At 36.1% G+C, this 16103-nt stretch overlaps 1 protein-coding gene across 1 annotated transcript in view; it reads left to right on the forward strand.

Annotated features, from left to right (window-relative positions):
• The window catches only part of CPLANE1 (ciliogenesis and planar polarity effector 1), a 137651-nt gene that overhangs the window by 26353 nt on the left and 95195 nt on the right, over positions 1 to 16103 (forward strand). Inside the window, 9 exon segments of the mRNA XM_032626907.1 lie at positions 2112 to 2340; positions 3433 to 3572; positions 6161 to 6378; positions 8855 to 9019; positions 11905 to 12043; positions 13242 to 13351; positions 13471 to 13629; positions 13746 to 13854; positions 15739 to 16039. Of these exon segments, the coding sequence (XP_032482798.1) occupies positions 2112 to 2340; positions 3433 to 3572; positions 6161 to 6378; positions 8855 to 9019; positions 11905 to 12043; positions 13242 to 13351; positions 13471 to 13629; positions 13746 to 13854; positions 15739 to 16039 (1570 nt within the window).

Here is a 16103-nt window from a genome sequence, read left to right on the forward strand (position 1 = left end):
TTCTCTCACTTTATGCTTTCCTCTGACTGAACCTCTCAGTTGGATATTACTTATTTCCTTGTACATTTGACACTAATTATTACAATAGTTTTTGATTTGAGCTCTCTTTATTTTGTCACAACTGAGGTATTTACTACTTGTACTCCCTATTTTTGGTAATGTTTCTGATAACAAATTGTATCCTTAATCCATATAATTTTACTGAAGGAGAGAGGCAGAACTCATGTGGTTTTAATTTTTTTTAATATTTATTTATTTATTTATGGCTGCATTGGGTCTTCGTTGCCGTGCACGGGCTTCTCATTGTGGTGGCTTCTCTTGTTGCGGAGCACGGGCTCTAGGCATGTGGGCTTCAGTAGTTGTGGCACGGGGCCCAGTAGTTGTGGCTTGCGGGCTCTAGAGCACAGTCTCAGTAGTTGTGGCGCATGGGCTTAGTTGCTCTGCGGCATGTGGGATCTTCCTGGACCAGGGCTCGAACCTGTGCCCCCTGTATTGGCAGGCGGATTCTTAACCACTGTGCCACCAGGGAAGCCCTCATGTGGTTTTTAGAAAAATCTTAAAAAAAAAAAGGTACAATCCTGGTATTCAGAATATTTATCTCAATTTCTTATCTTTCTGTCCTACAATATTTATAGGACTTTTGCTCTTTGCTAATGATTTTTATCTTTACAGATGACTTTACATATCTAAGGGAGACTGATATTTATCACACTTTGTGAAGAAAAGTGACAGTTATTGAATTGTTTCTGGGCAGACTCATAAACGTTCATAAAAGCTCAGAGACACCTTTTTATTCCCTACGTAAATATCTTCCCAGTTAGAGGAGAGAGTAGGAGAGAAGATTTTGTGTTCTTTTCCTATGCCAGAGACTAGACTGTGATTGTTGACAATTTAAATATCTGAAACTTGTTATATATCCTTTAATTTCTTTAATCTCCCTCTGTCTTGAAAAATGATATTAGCAGGCTTGACTTAGAATATATTTCATGTTAATCTTTTAAATCAGAACTAGTGGCACAATGTATTGGGGATTTGAGTTGCTTATTTGGTATGATGTTTGCTGTGTGAAAGCAGTAAAAATTTCAGAAAATTAAATCATTCAAATTCTTTTAATGGTACAGTGTCTTACTCATAGTGAATTAAAAACTGGAAATATTTCATCTATCTCCTGGCTGTTTGCCTATGCAGAATCAAACAGTCATCGATTGACTAAATTTTTCGTTTCTTTCCATATCTTTGTCAAAGAGCTAAAATGTTAGTGCTTGGTGTGGGCAGAGCCTATGCAGATCACATAAGAAACTAATCATTTCAAGGAGCAAAAACCTACATATACTAATTACCAGTTTTATTTTGAGGGAGTGAGTGAAAATCTTAGCAGTATGTATTTTTTAAAAGATAACAGTTCTGTCATAGTATTTTCAAATTTCTCATTCAAGTTACTTTAATTAGGGAAAGATACAGAAGGCTGGGGAGAAGGATATTATTACCCTTTGTATTTAATCTCAGGCCAGACTGAAATCTTGTCATTTGTTCAGGATTACTGAAAATCACAGTTTTCTACTTTCTGTTAAACACTAATACATTGAACATTTAATATGCTTGAGTATTACCTCAAACTAGATTTTTATCCCATGACACTATGAGGAATGCAAAGTCAGGTAAGATGCAGTCTCTGCCCTCCAGATTTCATAATGCAGTAGGAGAAATAGCTATATATTTCAGAGCAGCCCACAGTAGTAAACTGTACACTGTGACCGGTACGTTTACGTGTGTGTGTACGTTTATATTATCTGACCAAAAAGTTTCATTAAACTGTACTTATTTACCTTTATTTTGTGTAATGCACTCTGATACTGTCTCTTTTGTTTCTGTGTCTACTCAGTTTCATGTTTTTAGGAATGCTGACATTTGCTTCATGACCTACTAAAGAGACACAGTGTTCAATGTTAAAAAGACTTCTAGAGTATGTTAAGCATTATTTTAGGCCATTTTGTATGTATCTTCCTTGTTGTGGTTTTGTGTAGGAAATACTGATTGAAGAGATCTATAAAAGGAGGTGTGAGTTCTTGTATATATAATTGTAAAATCCATTTTCTTTAATTTACTCACAGAGCAGCCCTTTCGACTTATTCCTCTGCAACACTCGAAGGTGGCCAGTGTTGTTAGAGAGCAGAATCTTTCTAATGTGTGGACAGTTGAATATGCCCTTGAATTATTATTTATTGGTGGCCTGGTTCCAGAAGCTGTGTGGTTGGCACAGAAACTTGGAGACTGGAAGACGTCTGTTTCCATTGGTGTGGCCTTGCAGCTGTTCTGTAAACATGATAGCAATTTCACAAGGTATGTATTTTTAGGAAAGTATGATGGTGTCATCTAAAATATTTTTTATTTCAGTCATTGCTGGTATTTATGCATTTTGTGGAATCCTTAGTTCAGCATTGTCCAGTAGAACTTTTTTCAGTAATGGAAATATTCTATATGTGCTATCCAATCTGATAGCTACTAGCCACATGTATTTATTGAGCACTTGAAATGTGGATAGTAAGACCAAAGAACTGGATTTTCCATCTAATTTTAATTAATTTAAATTTAGAAGGCTATATACAGCTAGTGGCTACTGTATTGGACAGATCAGAGTCTTACTTACAGTGTTAAAACATCTATTTAGCACATTAATTTGTTAGTAGTGCCCTCAAAGGGCCTATAGTCAATGGGAAAGTTTGTCTTTCCCAAACAGGATTTGAGTTTTAAGCTAATCAAACTAATCCTTATATTTTAACTATTCTGAAGGTTATGGTATTGCTGTGTCTTCTGTATTTTTTAATTCAATAATTCAATGTATGTTTATTTATTAAGTAACTCTGTATCAAGCTCTATGCCAGGTGTTTTAGTGGATTGTAAACTTAAATGGTACATAGTTTCTATGCTTAGGCATTTATAGTTTAATAGGGAAAATAGGACAAAACATTATTACAATTTACATAGTATGGTAAGAAAAGTGCCCGTGGTACAGTAGGGAGAGCAATAGTATCAAGTGAGGGAAGGACAGGAAATACTTTATGTGGGAGATGTCATTTGAGATGGGCATTGAAGGGAAGATGGGATCTTGACAAACTGAGTAGCTGTAGGGAGAGAGAACATTCCAAATGTGAGCAAAGGCATATGGCAAAAGCAAGTTTGGTTTGGTTTGGATAGAGTACATTTGTAGGGCAGCAGTGGGAGGTAAGGATGAGGAGATATATTAGTACCATAATTATGGAAAGCCTTAATACTATCCTTAATACAGTATTTCCTTGCTTATTTCTTGTCTAAATATAGGATGAATAAAGTGAATTTCTCTGTTTTTTAAAATTTCATGTTTAGCTCTTGATGTGTGTATGTTTCCTTTTTTCAAAATTTGTATTCCTTTCCCTTAATTTGATGTGATTTCAGGTCCAGGAAAAAGAGTCTGAATCTACCGTTAAATATGACTCCAGCACAGATTTTCCAGGAAAAACTGCAGTGTTTTTTAGGTCAGCCGGCCTCTTTGGAAGCAAAAAAAGAAATGGGCTCAAAATACAAACAGTTTACAGGTGTGTTACCTATGTGTGGTCGACACATGTATCGACTTAATTAATATAAAGCTTATGGTATTTTAAAAAGCTTTTAAGTACCCACACATATATTAATGCTTTGAAGTAATAAGCTTATCAAAAATAAAATTTTGCTGTTTATTCTTAATAATGGGAGCATCCCAAACTGATGCAGTTCAAAATACAATGTTCAGTATCTGAATGATATTCTGATTTTCCATACATAGCCTTTCTTTATACTAGTGGTATTTTGCTGCATTTAGATTGTTTTCTTTTGCAGTCATAGAATCGTAGAATCTCAGATGTCAAGGGGTACTTAGAACCTCTTGCCTAATGCATAAATCATAGAGTTTTTTGCTTTTAATTTGAAAAGTTCTGAGTGGTATTATAAAAAAATAATATAATATTACATGTAATACATAGATTTACCCAGGAGCCCTAGAAAATTCGTCTGTTTTAAAGAGGGGGAAATTTAGACAAAAAGTAATGAAGTCTGTTATTTAAAGTCATATATTTAATGATAAAACCAGGATAGCTGTTTTGTTTTATTAGTGCTTGTCTCCATTAAGCAGTGAGACTTCTCTAGATTCCTAGAGCTTATTAATTATAACTTCTCTTTCTGGAAAGAATTCATAATACTTGGAAATCAGACTGAAAATTTCTTTGATAATTTTCTGTCAGTTTTTTTTTTAAGTAAATGAAAAGATAATGTATCTACATGAAAGTTGATTTTGAAAAAAAGGACTAAAAAATTCCCAGTCTGAACTTCCAGTTCTGGCAATATATTGTTTTAGATGATCTGAAAACTCTCCCACAATAAATACATAGATACAGTGTGTTTCTAGATAAAATATAAGGATATGCATTTAAAGGCTAAGATTTAAAGAAAGTAAGGGAAATTTCCAGGGGTCAGAAAGAAAGAGAAAAAGTCAATGGATTCCATCCCTAGGTATTTACCAAAGAAAAATAAAAACATAGGTCCACTGAAAAACCTGTATATTGAATGTTCATAGCAGCTTTTTCATAATAGCCAAAAACTTGAAACAACCCAAATGCTTATCAACTTGTGGATGGAAGACAAATTGCAATTTATCTGTACAATGGAATAATAATTAATAAAGAGTAGCAAACTACTGATAACATGCAACGACATGGATGAATTGAAGAACCATTATGCTGAATGAAAGAACTCAGAAATAAAACTACACACTGTGTGATTCCATTTATGTGATTTTATAAAAAGCAACACTATAGGGACAAGAAACAGATCAATGGTTACATGGGAGTAAGGGGGGAATTGACAACAAAAGGGTATAAGAACTTTTTTGGAGTGATGAAAATGTCAAAATTCATTGAACTGGGGACTCCCCTAGTTGTCCAGTGGTTAAGACTCTGCACTCCTAGTGCAGGGGGCCCAGATTCCATCCCTGGTCAGGGAACTGGATCCCGCATGCCACAACTAAGCCACGTGCTGCAGCTAAGACCTAGTGCAGCCAAATAAATATTTTAAAAAACAAAAAACAAAACTCATTGAACTGTACACTTAAAAAGGATAAATTTTAGTGTATGTAAATTATACCTCAACAAACGGATTTAAAAACAAAAAACTCAGCAGATGGTTAGTGAACTGGAAAATGAATTTGATCTATCTCTGTATATATACACACACAAAACAATATATAGAGAGAGATAAAAATGTATAGATATAAAGAAAAGAGTTGGAAAATATGAAAGAGAATTTAAACTTTGTATAGAATGTTGTGGAAGACACAACATATGTGTAATAGGAGTTTCAGTAGAGCCACACCAAATTCTGGATAGTGACAACCTCTGGAGAGAGCAAGTGAAATATGATTGGTACCTAAGGAATTTCAGCTGTATTTGCAGCATTCTTTTTTAATCTAAATTGAATGTAGGATACATGTTAATATCAGACAAGGATGAAAAGTCAGCACGTGAGTGTTTTCATATTATATTCTATACCTTAAAGTATGCTTAAAATATTTCCTAATATAAAAGTGCGTAAGTCTCCAATTCTGCCACCTGCATCTCTGCATTTTGCCTTCTGGAACATGTCTCCATATGTACATATACTTATATAATTGGAGCCATACTGTATGACTATTTTGTATATTTCTGGGGTTTTTTTTAGCTTCACAAGTCCTTTTTATTATAAAAGTACTGTGATGGACTATTATGAAAAAGAAAATAATTACTCTCTCACTGCCTTCATGTAATGTTGTATATTATTTTGGAGTCTTTCTTGACATTTTATTTTTCCCATTAATATTTTTTTCTTTTATTATTATTTTTGAGTCACAACTATATTCCAAGAATTTTTTATTATATAATTGTTATTACAGTGTCTTGTATAATTTTGGAAAAGTCTTTGTGCTCTGATTACCTATAATCTTAAAAGTAAGAGAATCTTTATTAAGTTTCTGTCTAGAAGTTTGGGTGTTTTGCATGTCAACCAATATGTTCATTTTTGGCAATCAGCTTTTTCAGATATGAAATTTTATCCTACAAAATAACATGAAAAGTATAATATAAATTTTAACTACTTTACCTAATTTTGTATTTGCTAGATCCCATTGAAGAAGAAGATGCAGATCTGCTATTTGGTTCCGTGCAGGAAGTACTGAAAGCAGCAGTTATGGCTGATGCAGATATTCTTTCAGAGACATTTCAGCTTCTGATAAACTCTGCCAAGGACTTCAGTCAGAGACTGTGGGGCTTAGTGCCGGTCGGCTTGTATCTTCCAGCTCCTCCATTATATTGTCCTCAGCCAGCTATTCTTAGTGAAGTAAGCTTAGTGCTTAATCTTTTAATTAATTTAAAGTTGATTTTGTCCAATTTTTAAAATAATCAACTTGAAAATTAATCATCAAGTTAAAAATGCAGGCTCTGAAGCTAACTTCTGGATTCCAGCTTTGCTGTTTATTTGTTGTGTAATATTGGGCAGTGTACTAAACTGATGTTTAAGTTTCCTTATCTGTAAAATGAAGATGATGATAGTACCTCTGACAGCATTATTGAGAGTATTAAATGAGATATCCTGTAAAAGCTTTTACTTTAGGGCCTAGGACACATAGTAAGCATTCAATAAATGTTAAAATTATTTCAATAATAAAACAAAATTAAGAGATATTTCTCTGTATCCAGATTTTTAAAAAATAAACATTTGTTTAGGGTAGCAAAAAGAATGTCAGAATTTAGAAGCCATACATTATTTTTTATTTATTTATTTATTTTTGGCTGCATTGGGTCTTCGTTGCTATGTGCGGGCTTTCTCTAGTTGTGGCGAGCGGGGGCTACTCTTCGTTGCGGTATGTGGGCTTCTTATTGCGGTGGCTTCTCGTTGTGGAGCACGGGATCTAGGCATGCGGGCTTCAGTAGTTGTGGCATGTGGGATCTTCCAGGACCAGGGCTTGAACTCGTGTCGCCTGCATTGGCAGGTGGATTCTTAACCACTGTGCCACCAGGGAAGTCCCAAGCCATACATTATTTTAGTCTTTTATTCATCTCATTGTCTGTGCCTCTTTTGAAAGACTTAGTTTGATTTTTCTTTGATTTGAAAGGTCATTTTTTTCTCCTATACTTTTCAATTGATAGTTCTGTCTTATAAATAGCAATACTGTATTCCTCTCAGGAACTTTTCCTTTGCTCTTATTGAAAATCATAACATAGCTGGTTTTAGGATTTAAAGTGTTAATGTAAATTATTTACATTTAAATTGTTTTAATATTCAATTAGGTGTTTAAATCGATTCTGGTATTGTTTCTTTACTACTTTTTCAGAATTGGCAACTTTTTTTCTTTTTCTTTTTTTAGACTTATTTGCTGTATTCTCATTGTTATATTTCAAGTTACGTTTCAGTAGATTAAAATATTTCATTTGTTGATTTTTCAGGTGTAATATATTACAAATGGAAAGAATAAGTAGTCCATGGTATTTCTCAGTAATTCCTCTTTCCTCTCATATCTGAGTCTTCAGTATGTTGGTTTAGGAATTAGAAATAGCGTTTAAGATATTTTTAGATATGCTGTGCTGATATTAGTTTGGTACCTATCCTTAGTAGTACTTCATTTTATTTTTTTTTAGTAAAATAATCTCCAGTGGTAGGATTTCTCTTAAATGTCCCTCTGTATCAGTTAGAACCCTTTGGGTTGTAAGTAACAGAAAACTTGGTAAATATTGGCTGGCATAATTGAGAAATCCAGTTATGTTACCAGAGACTTGGGCTCTTTCTTTTAGTTTGTTTTCTAAGGTGTCAGCTTCAGTTTAAGGCTGGCTCCCTTTGTGGGAGCAGAATGGCTGCCAGTAGCTTCTAAGGATACCTTGTCCATGTCCAAAGGGAGTGGGAATGGGAGAAAGAAAAGTAGTAAAATAGTATTTCTTTCCCAGCATTCCAAGCAAGAGTACTGAGAGTTACTCTTGTACGACTGACTGAGGTCACTTCCCTGCCCTCGAATCAAACACCTTGGCTAGGGCTAATACAAAGTACTGCTTGGCAATTGACTAGGGCCTTCCTTGGCAGCTAGGGATATGGGATCAGCTCTCCTTGAATCATTTGGCTATGTAGGAGAGGGGCAGATACCCAAATAAAAACTGAATACTCTTAAGAAGTGACAATGGTAGGAGAAGGTTGGGGAAGCAAATGTTTACAGTATTCACATTATCTCATTCTCTGGGAAATTAATCTGTAGCTACTGACTTGAATTGTGTTTATTCAAGAAACATTTTTTGGATCCTACCACATATTGGAGTTTACTCTATGCACTATATGACAAGGCCTTTGCTCCTGGGTAGTTCTCAGTAGTGTGGGAAACAGATACATAAATCAGCAAGAATAGATTAGTGAAAGCTATAATGGAAGTCTGAGCAAAGACTCATAGCAGCACAGAATGGGAGGGCTTCACAGAGGAGGTGACATTGAAATATAATGGGATTTTTCCAGGAAGAGGAAGGGAAAAGTCATTCTTTTTGAAAGGAGCTTTCTCTGTAACATTCCACCCATGGAGTCCGGGGTGATGGCTTCAACTGTTGTAGCCGAAGACTTGGGATTAGGGTCGACTTACCTCTTTACGTTGTTTGAGGCGAGAGAAGTGTTTCCTTGTCACTAGAAATAGCTATAGTTAATCTCTGAGGCCATGTCTCAAAACTTCCTTCATAAATGTCCAGGAGTATTCTACTTTGAGAAGCACTATCTTTATTTTCCTTTAACATTTTAAGTTTCTGTTTTACTAGCTACTAAAATTGTTGTTATTGTTTCTTTTTAGGAAGATGGTGATGATCTTCTTTTAAAAGCTGAAAAAGATAATCGCCAAAAGGTGTCTGGAATCCTTCAACGTGTTCTCTTGCTTTTCCGGGCAGCTCGGTGTTCTTTTCCTGTAGCACAGTGGTACATCTTGCAGTTGAGATGGGCAAGAAAAGTCATGCAGAAGGTATGGAAATGTCCTAGTCACTTATGTGCTATTGAAATAGGGAAGAACCTTTTGTATTCTATTACAAGTTAATCACTAAAGGTTATTGCTTCTAACCTTAAATTATACATAATGGCCCATCTTTGGGAACCCTGCTTCCCTGGTAATGAGCATTAAGCTAAAATACCTCTTTTTAGCTAACAGGAAACATCCTGACCAGGCCCACCTGTGAATGACTGCAGGGAGGAAGAAATTAACACATGCCCTCCAGAGGCTGATGGGAACCAGGAAGTGTTTGACTTTACTCCCTCCCCTTTTAGTATAAAAGGAGCCTGAATTCTAACTCAGGCAAGATGGTTCTTTGTGGCATGAGCCCACCATCTTCTCGGTTTGCTGGCTTTCCGAATAAAGTCGTTATTCCTTGCCCCAAGAACTCATTTCTCGATTATTGGCCTGTAGTGCAGCAAGCAGTATGAGCTTAGACTCGGTAACAGTATGGTAAACAATTTAGATATACTAATATTTATTAATATTTATAATTGTGATATTTTCCCAAGGAGTCCTGCCCTATAAATCCATAAATTTCAGGCTTATTTATAGTACGAAACCTGCTTCTCAAAGTAGAATACTCCTGGACGTTTATAAAGGAAGTTTTGAGGCATGGCCTCAAACGCGGGCTTCTCATTGCAGTGGCTTCTCTTGTGGAGCACAGGCTCTAGGCACGCGGGCTTCAGTAGTTGTGGCTCATGGGCTCTAGAGTGCAGCCTCAGTAGTTGTGGCGCATGGACTTAGTTGCTCCGCAGCATGTGAGATCTTCCCGGACCAGGGATTGAACCTGTGTCCCCTGCATTGGCAGGCGGATTCTTAACCGCTGTGCCACCAGGGAAGCCCCATGTATAAGTTTTTGTGTAGACACATGTTTTTCATCCATGGGTCAAACTGCACCAATAATTGCAAGGATATAGGTAGCCAAAAGATACAGATGAAATGTAGTGAACTCTGGAATTGCATACACTGCTCCAAGTCTTTTCTCACTGTAGAAGAATGTGTCCTGGTTTTTTTTTAACGTCATGACACAAAAGGGAACTATTTCAGTTATTTAACATCTCCTTTTTATATCTCTCTAATTATATAGCTTGGGTAACATTTTCCAGGGGTCATACTCCATAAATCCATACATTCTAGATTTGTTTCTAATAACCAGCCTAGACAGACTCTGTACATCTGGTAAATACCATTAATTTGTTTGACAAGAAGTCTGTCCTTAGCATGCTTACAAGGGGATTTGACTAGATCATGTCTTTCTGGAAGTGAATAGTAGAGGGAGAAAATAGATTACAAGCCTACTGCTAATCCTTTTCTTCCCAGGCTTATGTCTCTTAGATCCCTTTTCTTTTATTCTTTTTTTTTTATAAGTTTATTTTTATTTATTTATTTTTGGCTGCGTTTGGTCTTTGTTGCTGTGTGTGGGCTTTCTCTAGTTGCGGCGAGCAGGGGCTACTCTTCTTTGCAGTGCACTTGCTTCTCATTGCGTTGGCTTCTCTTGTTGTGGAGCACGGGCTCTAGGTGTGTGGACTTCAGTAGTTGTGGCACACGGGCTCAGTAGTTGTGGCTCACGGGCTCTGGAGCGCAGGCTCAGTAGTTGTGGCGCACAGGCTTAGTTGCTCAACAGCATGTGGGATCTTCCCAGACCAGGGCTCGAACTCGTGTTCACTGCATTGTCAGGCAGATTCTTAACCACAGTGCCACCAGGGAAGTCCCGCTTTTCTTTTATTCTATCACAGTTTCCTTTTAACACACAGTAGTCTCTTTTATTTTCTATTCTTGATTTGTTAGATTAGGTAGTTGGTCCTGAACCATATTTTGGATTTGTCTGTCATTTTTTCATTTAGTGTCATTTAAGTTGTTCCTCTTTCTTTTTATTTTCTATAAGCTGGGAATTAATCTATCCTCATCAAAGTAGACAGATTTGATTAAATTCAGGTTAACATTTTCTTAGAATTGAATCCTTCATAAGTGGTATTGTATACTTCCCCTCTGCAGCATATCATGTTGCACATACGTCTTTTCCTTTCACTTTTCATGATATGAGATGGATCAATGAATTTGGGTCATGTCCCACCTACTATCATGTTCTCCATCAACCCATCAATTTTTTACCTAATTTAGCATTTATTGATGATCCTCGCTAGAGTCATTTTTTTATTAGGAGCTGCCAAATGATGACTTTATAATTCTGTCACTTATAGATTAGTTTTTTAAAGTTTTGTATGTAGATACACCTTTTTCTGTATTATTTTTTTTTTTTTTTTTTTTTTTTTGCGGTATGCGGGCCTCTCACTGTTGTGGCCTCTCCCGTTGTGGAGCACAGGCTCCGGATGCGCAGGCTCAGCCGCCATGGCTCACGGGCCTGACCGCTCCACGGCATGTGGGATCTTCCCGGACCGGGGCACGAACCCGTGTCCCCTGCATCGGCAGGCGGACTCTCAACCACTGCGCCACCAGGGAAGCCCTCTGTATTAGTTTTTAGGTAATGCACATAGGTAGAGTTAGATACTTAAGTTTATTTTCTTTACTATTCCTTTGGGGAAAGTCAGGGGAAATAGCATTAAATTCTTTTTATACAGAACTTTTTAGGCAAAACTGAGTGACAAGAGAGGTTAATTTGGCTAGAACCTTTTTTTTTTCCTTTGAGATTTAGCCTAGTGAATTTGTTGAGTTAAATTTGTGAGCTAAGTTTCTGAAAGTACAAGTGATTTCAGGGATATTTTCTTACATAGTATGGGAACCATGCTGTGTTTTCCACTCTTTATGGTTTATCTTACCTGCCTTGTTTGTTGCTTTATAGTTTCCTTAAAACTTGACTTATATGACTGGTAATTAACATATTCTTTCTTTACTTTCAGATTCGAATGAAAGGATCCCTTCCTTCATTGAGTCCTTTCCCTCAGTCGTTACTTAATTTCTGTAAAGGAGGTGTAGCATTCTTTCGACCTGGGACAACTGGAGACCACAAGCTTGATGAAGTGTCCATTAAAGCAATAGGTTTGTCCAAAATGAGCTGTTTGCTTATAAATTAGGCCTAAATATTAGTAATGATATATTTTACATTTGATTCGGGGAAGTTTCATGTAACAATACTGTGCTGATAATGAAAAGACCATATGTGTATGTTGCCACCATGGAAATATATCTGAGGGAATTACCTGGTGGTCCAGTGGTCAAGAATCTGCGCTTCCACTGCAGGGGCACAGGTTTGATCCCTAGTTGGGGAACTAAGATCCCGCGTGCCTTGTGGTGCGGCCAGGGAAAAACAAAAAACAAAAAGGAAATATATCTAAGATACATTAGGTGAAAAAAAAGAGATAGTTGCAAAACTGTATATACATAGTATGATTTTATATATCTTTGTGTGCCTGTATTACTTTTAATAAAAATATTGTTTTATATTGGAAATTATATTTCTAATATTGAAAATTTTTTAACTTAAATGACTACTTTTTTTAAAAATAAATTTATTTATTTATTTATTTTTGGCTGTGTTGGGTCTTTGTTGCTGTGCTCGGGCCCTCTCTAGCTGTGGTGAACGGGGGCTACGCTTCATTGCAGTGCATGGGCTTCTCATTGCGGTGGCTTCTCTTGTTATGGAGCACAGGCTTTAGGCACGCGAGGTTCAGCAGTTGTGGCACATGGGCTCAGCAGTTGTGGCTCGTGGACTCTAGAGTGCAGGCTCAGTAGTTGTGGCACATGGGCTTAGTTGCTCCGCGGCATGTGGAATCTTCCCGGATCAGAGCTCGAACCTGTGTCCCCTGCATTGGCAGGCGGATTCTTAACCACTGTGCCAACAGGAAGTCCCTTAAATGCCTATTAATAAGTGATTTTCCAAATAAATTAACAATATGGTATTAAGTAGAGCTATGTGTATTGGCTTTGAAAAATATTTACAATATACTCTAAGTTTAAAACTAGTAAACTACCAATAAATAGAGTAGCTTATTTACTCTATAAAGTGTTTTTGATATTTTCATGCGAGTATGACATGTATGAAATATTCTGGAATAATATGTGTAAAAATTCTGTAAGGATCTCCACAACTTTTATATAAAGTATTGAGTATGAGCATGTTTCTTTTGTAATCAGCAGTATAAAGACATTTATTTTGGAAAAAAAATAACCAACAGTTGTTATAATATTAATGTATATACTCATACAGTCTTCTTTTATATTTCCATTCCTGATTTAGGTTGCTTCAGAGAACTTTGTGCTTTGTGTTGGATGCTGCATGTCCGTGATAAGTTATCCTATAGTTGCAGGCAATATCAGAAGGCAAGGGAAAATGTGGAGGGAAAAAAGGTATCAATTACACAAGAATAAGAAAAATAAATGTTACTTGGGAAATAATTGCTTGATCGAAGAATCTAGTGTATCTGTCTAAAGTGAAAAGGAAATGATATTTTTCAATATCCATTTAGGACCTTGAAGTGAAGTTTGATTCTTGTATGGTTGAGCACTGTCTCAGTGCAGTGGAATGGGCTTGTAGAATGCTACCGTTCTCTCGGTTTTCCAATATTGAAGAACTTATTCAGGATCTAATTTTGAGCCTCATTGGAGAACTGCCACCAATCAGAGAGGTAATGTAAATGTAGGTGAAAATAAACTAAATCAGAACCAGAGACTTTAAAGAATTTTAATTTTATTTATAATTAAGAATGATGCTCATAAAACTCATTTCAAAATTTTTCTGAAGGTAGCAGAAATTTTTGTGAAAGCGTTTCCCAATCCTGAGGACATAAGGGTTCCTGTAAGAGAAAAATATCACTCTCTTCAACAGAGACTCAGACACTATGTTGTGAAAGGTATTATTTGTCATTTCTTAGATATCTGATAGATAAATTGCTGAAGATTCTCATTTTGTTTTGAAAGCATTTATTTTCTAGTGCTTATGTTTTTATGCATTTCTCTTTGGAGATAGGAGTATGAGAAGTCAGAAGCACTTCCCCATTACGGAAGCACCAATTCTGTTGCTTTGGAACCATACAAAGCTGACTTCATGTCATGGCTTTGTCAGTTAGTAACTGTGTGAACATAGGCAAGTTGCTCCGTATCTCTGAGCCTCTTTTCCTTATTTGTAAAATGAGTATATTAATACTTCTTTATGAATATGTATTGAAAGAGGATTAAAAAAGATAAAATATATAAAATGAATATATAATGCTTTGTATAATCAGATATTTTATTGAAAACTAGTATTCTCCTTTTATGGTTATTTATGCTCCTTATTTTATACTGTGCATTCAAGATGACCTTGTGAAAATTTTTTTTTATTGTGGTAAAATATAATATAAAATTTGCCATTTTTAAGTGTACAGTTCAATGGCGTTAAGCACAGACATACCTTGGAGATATTTCAGGTTTGGTTCCAGACCACCATAATAAAGTGAATAATGCATTAATGCAAGTCATATGAGTTTTTTGGTTTCCTAGTGCATATAAAAGTTATGTTTGCAGTATACTATAGTCTATTAAGTGTGCTCTAAAAAAAGGCAATGTATATACCTTAATTAAAAAAGTACTTTATTGCTAAAAAATGCTAACCATTATCTGAGTCATAATCATAAGCAAGTCATAATCTTTTTGCAGTAGTAGCATTAAAGATCACTGATCACAGGTCACCAAAACAAATCTCGTAATAATGAAAAAGTTTGAAATGCTGTGATAATTAGCAATATGTGACACAGAGACATGAAGTGAGCAAATGCTGCTGGAAAAATGGCACCAGGAGACTTGCTTGAAGGTTGCCCCAGACCTTCACAGATACTACAATTTGTAAAAAATGCAATATCTGTGAAGTACAATGAAATGAGGTATTCGTAATGTTGTAGAAATTTTTTTTTTTTTTTTTTTTTTTGCGGTACGCGGGCCTCTCACCGTTGTGGCCTCTCCCGCTGCAGAGCACAGGCTCCGGACGCGCAGGCTCAGCGGCCATGGCTCACGGGCCCAGCCGCTCCACGGCACGTGGGATCTTCCCGGACCGGGGCACGAACCCGTGTGCCCTGCATCGGCAGGCGGACGCTCAACCACTGCGCCACCAGGGAAGCCCTGTTGTAGAAATTTTTAAAGAATTCAGATTACTCTCTGTTTTAGAACTATAGTTATTTAAGTCTAGTAATATCCTATGATGTACATTATTGCATTAATGTACTTACATTGTATTTATATTTTTTCAGACTTTTTTGAAATCTCTAAAATGTCATGTTTATGTATTAATGATATTTAAAAATTTTTATGCAGGCAGTTTTGAAAAACCTCCCTTTCTATTGTTTTCTGTTACTTGAAGTCAGAAAGGTGTTTTTGTTTCTTTGGCTAAAATTATACTTATTTTCTCTTGTGTGCCACTCTGTGGGAGTGAGAAGAATGTTAGTGATTCTTTCTCTAATTATCAGACTTTGAACCAGTTAAATTGCTTCTAAATTTTTTGTTTTCCAGGGCATACTTTTTTATGGAGTCACTTTTATTGTTCTTTAATGGACCTTTTCTAGCTTCTTCTGTTCTACCTTAAAAATATGGACCATACCTTTCTAACAGATATTGAAAAAAAGCATGATCTGTAAGATTGTAGAACTAAGCCTTAGCCATCAGTTAGATTTCATGTTCCCAGGGGGGACCAGAATTGGGTCCCCTTATGTCTTGAGTTGAAACATTTTAATGAACTTTAAGGCCTTTTGTTCTTTTCTTTCTAGGTCCCCAAACTCAGGAAATGATGTCTGTTATCATGCATTCTATCCATAAAGTGAGGGTGAAAGCTCTGAAACGTGTGCAGAGAAATATAGGTTCTTTTGAGATGAATATATGGGAACCAACTGAAGAAGAAAAACCAGCTGAGGTTCTAGGTTTTGACAAGTTTTCCTTGGGAACTAGTTTGAGCAGGAGCACACTCACAGAACCAGGGAATTCTGTGGTCCACAGTGATGCAGATACAGCTGATACTTTCTCAGAAGCTGTGTTGGCTGGAGAAAAAAGTAGGATACATTTCTCTCAAAGGTACAATTGAGATCTCGTAATAGAAAGCATTCACTTCCTTTGGGAACAAAGTACTTTCAGTATT

The sequence above is a fragment of the Phocoena sinus genome, chromosome 3 (genome assembly GCF_008692025.1).
Source record: "Phocoena sinus isolate mPhoSin1 chromosome 3, mPhoSin1.pri, whole genome shotgun sequence".
Classification (NCBI taxonomy): domain Eukaryota; kingdom Metazoa; phylum Chordata; class Mammalia; order Artiodactyla; family Phocoenidae; genus Phocoena; species Phocoena sinus.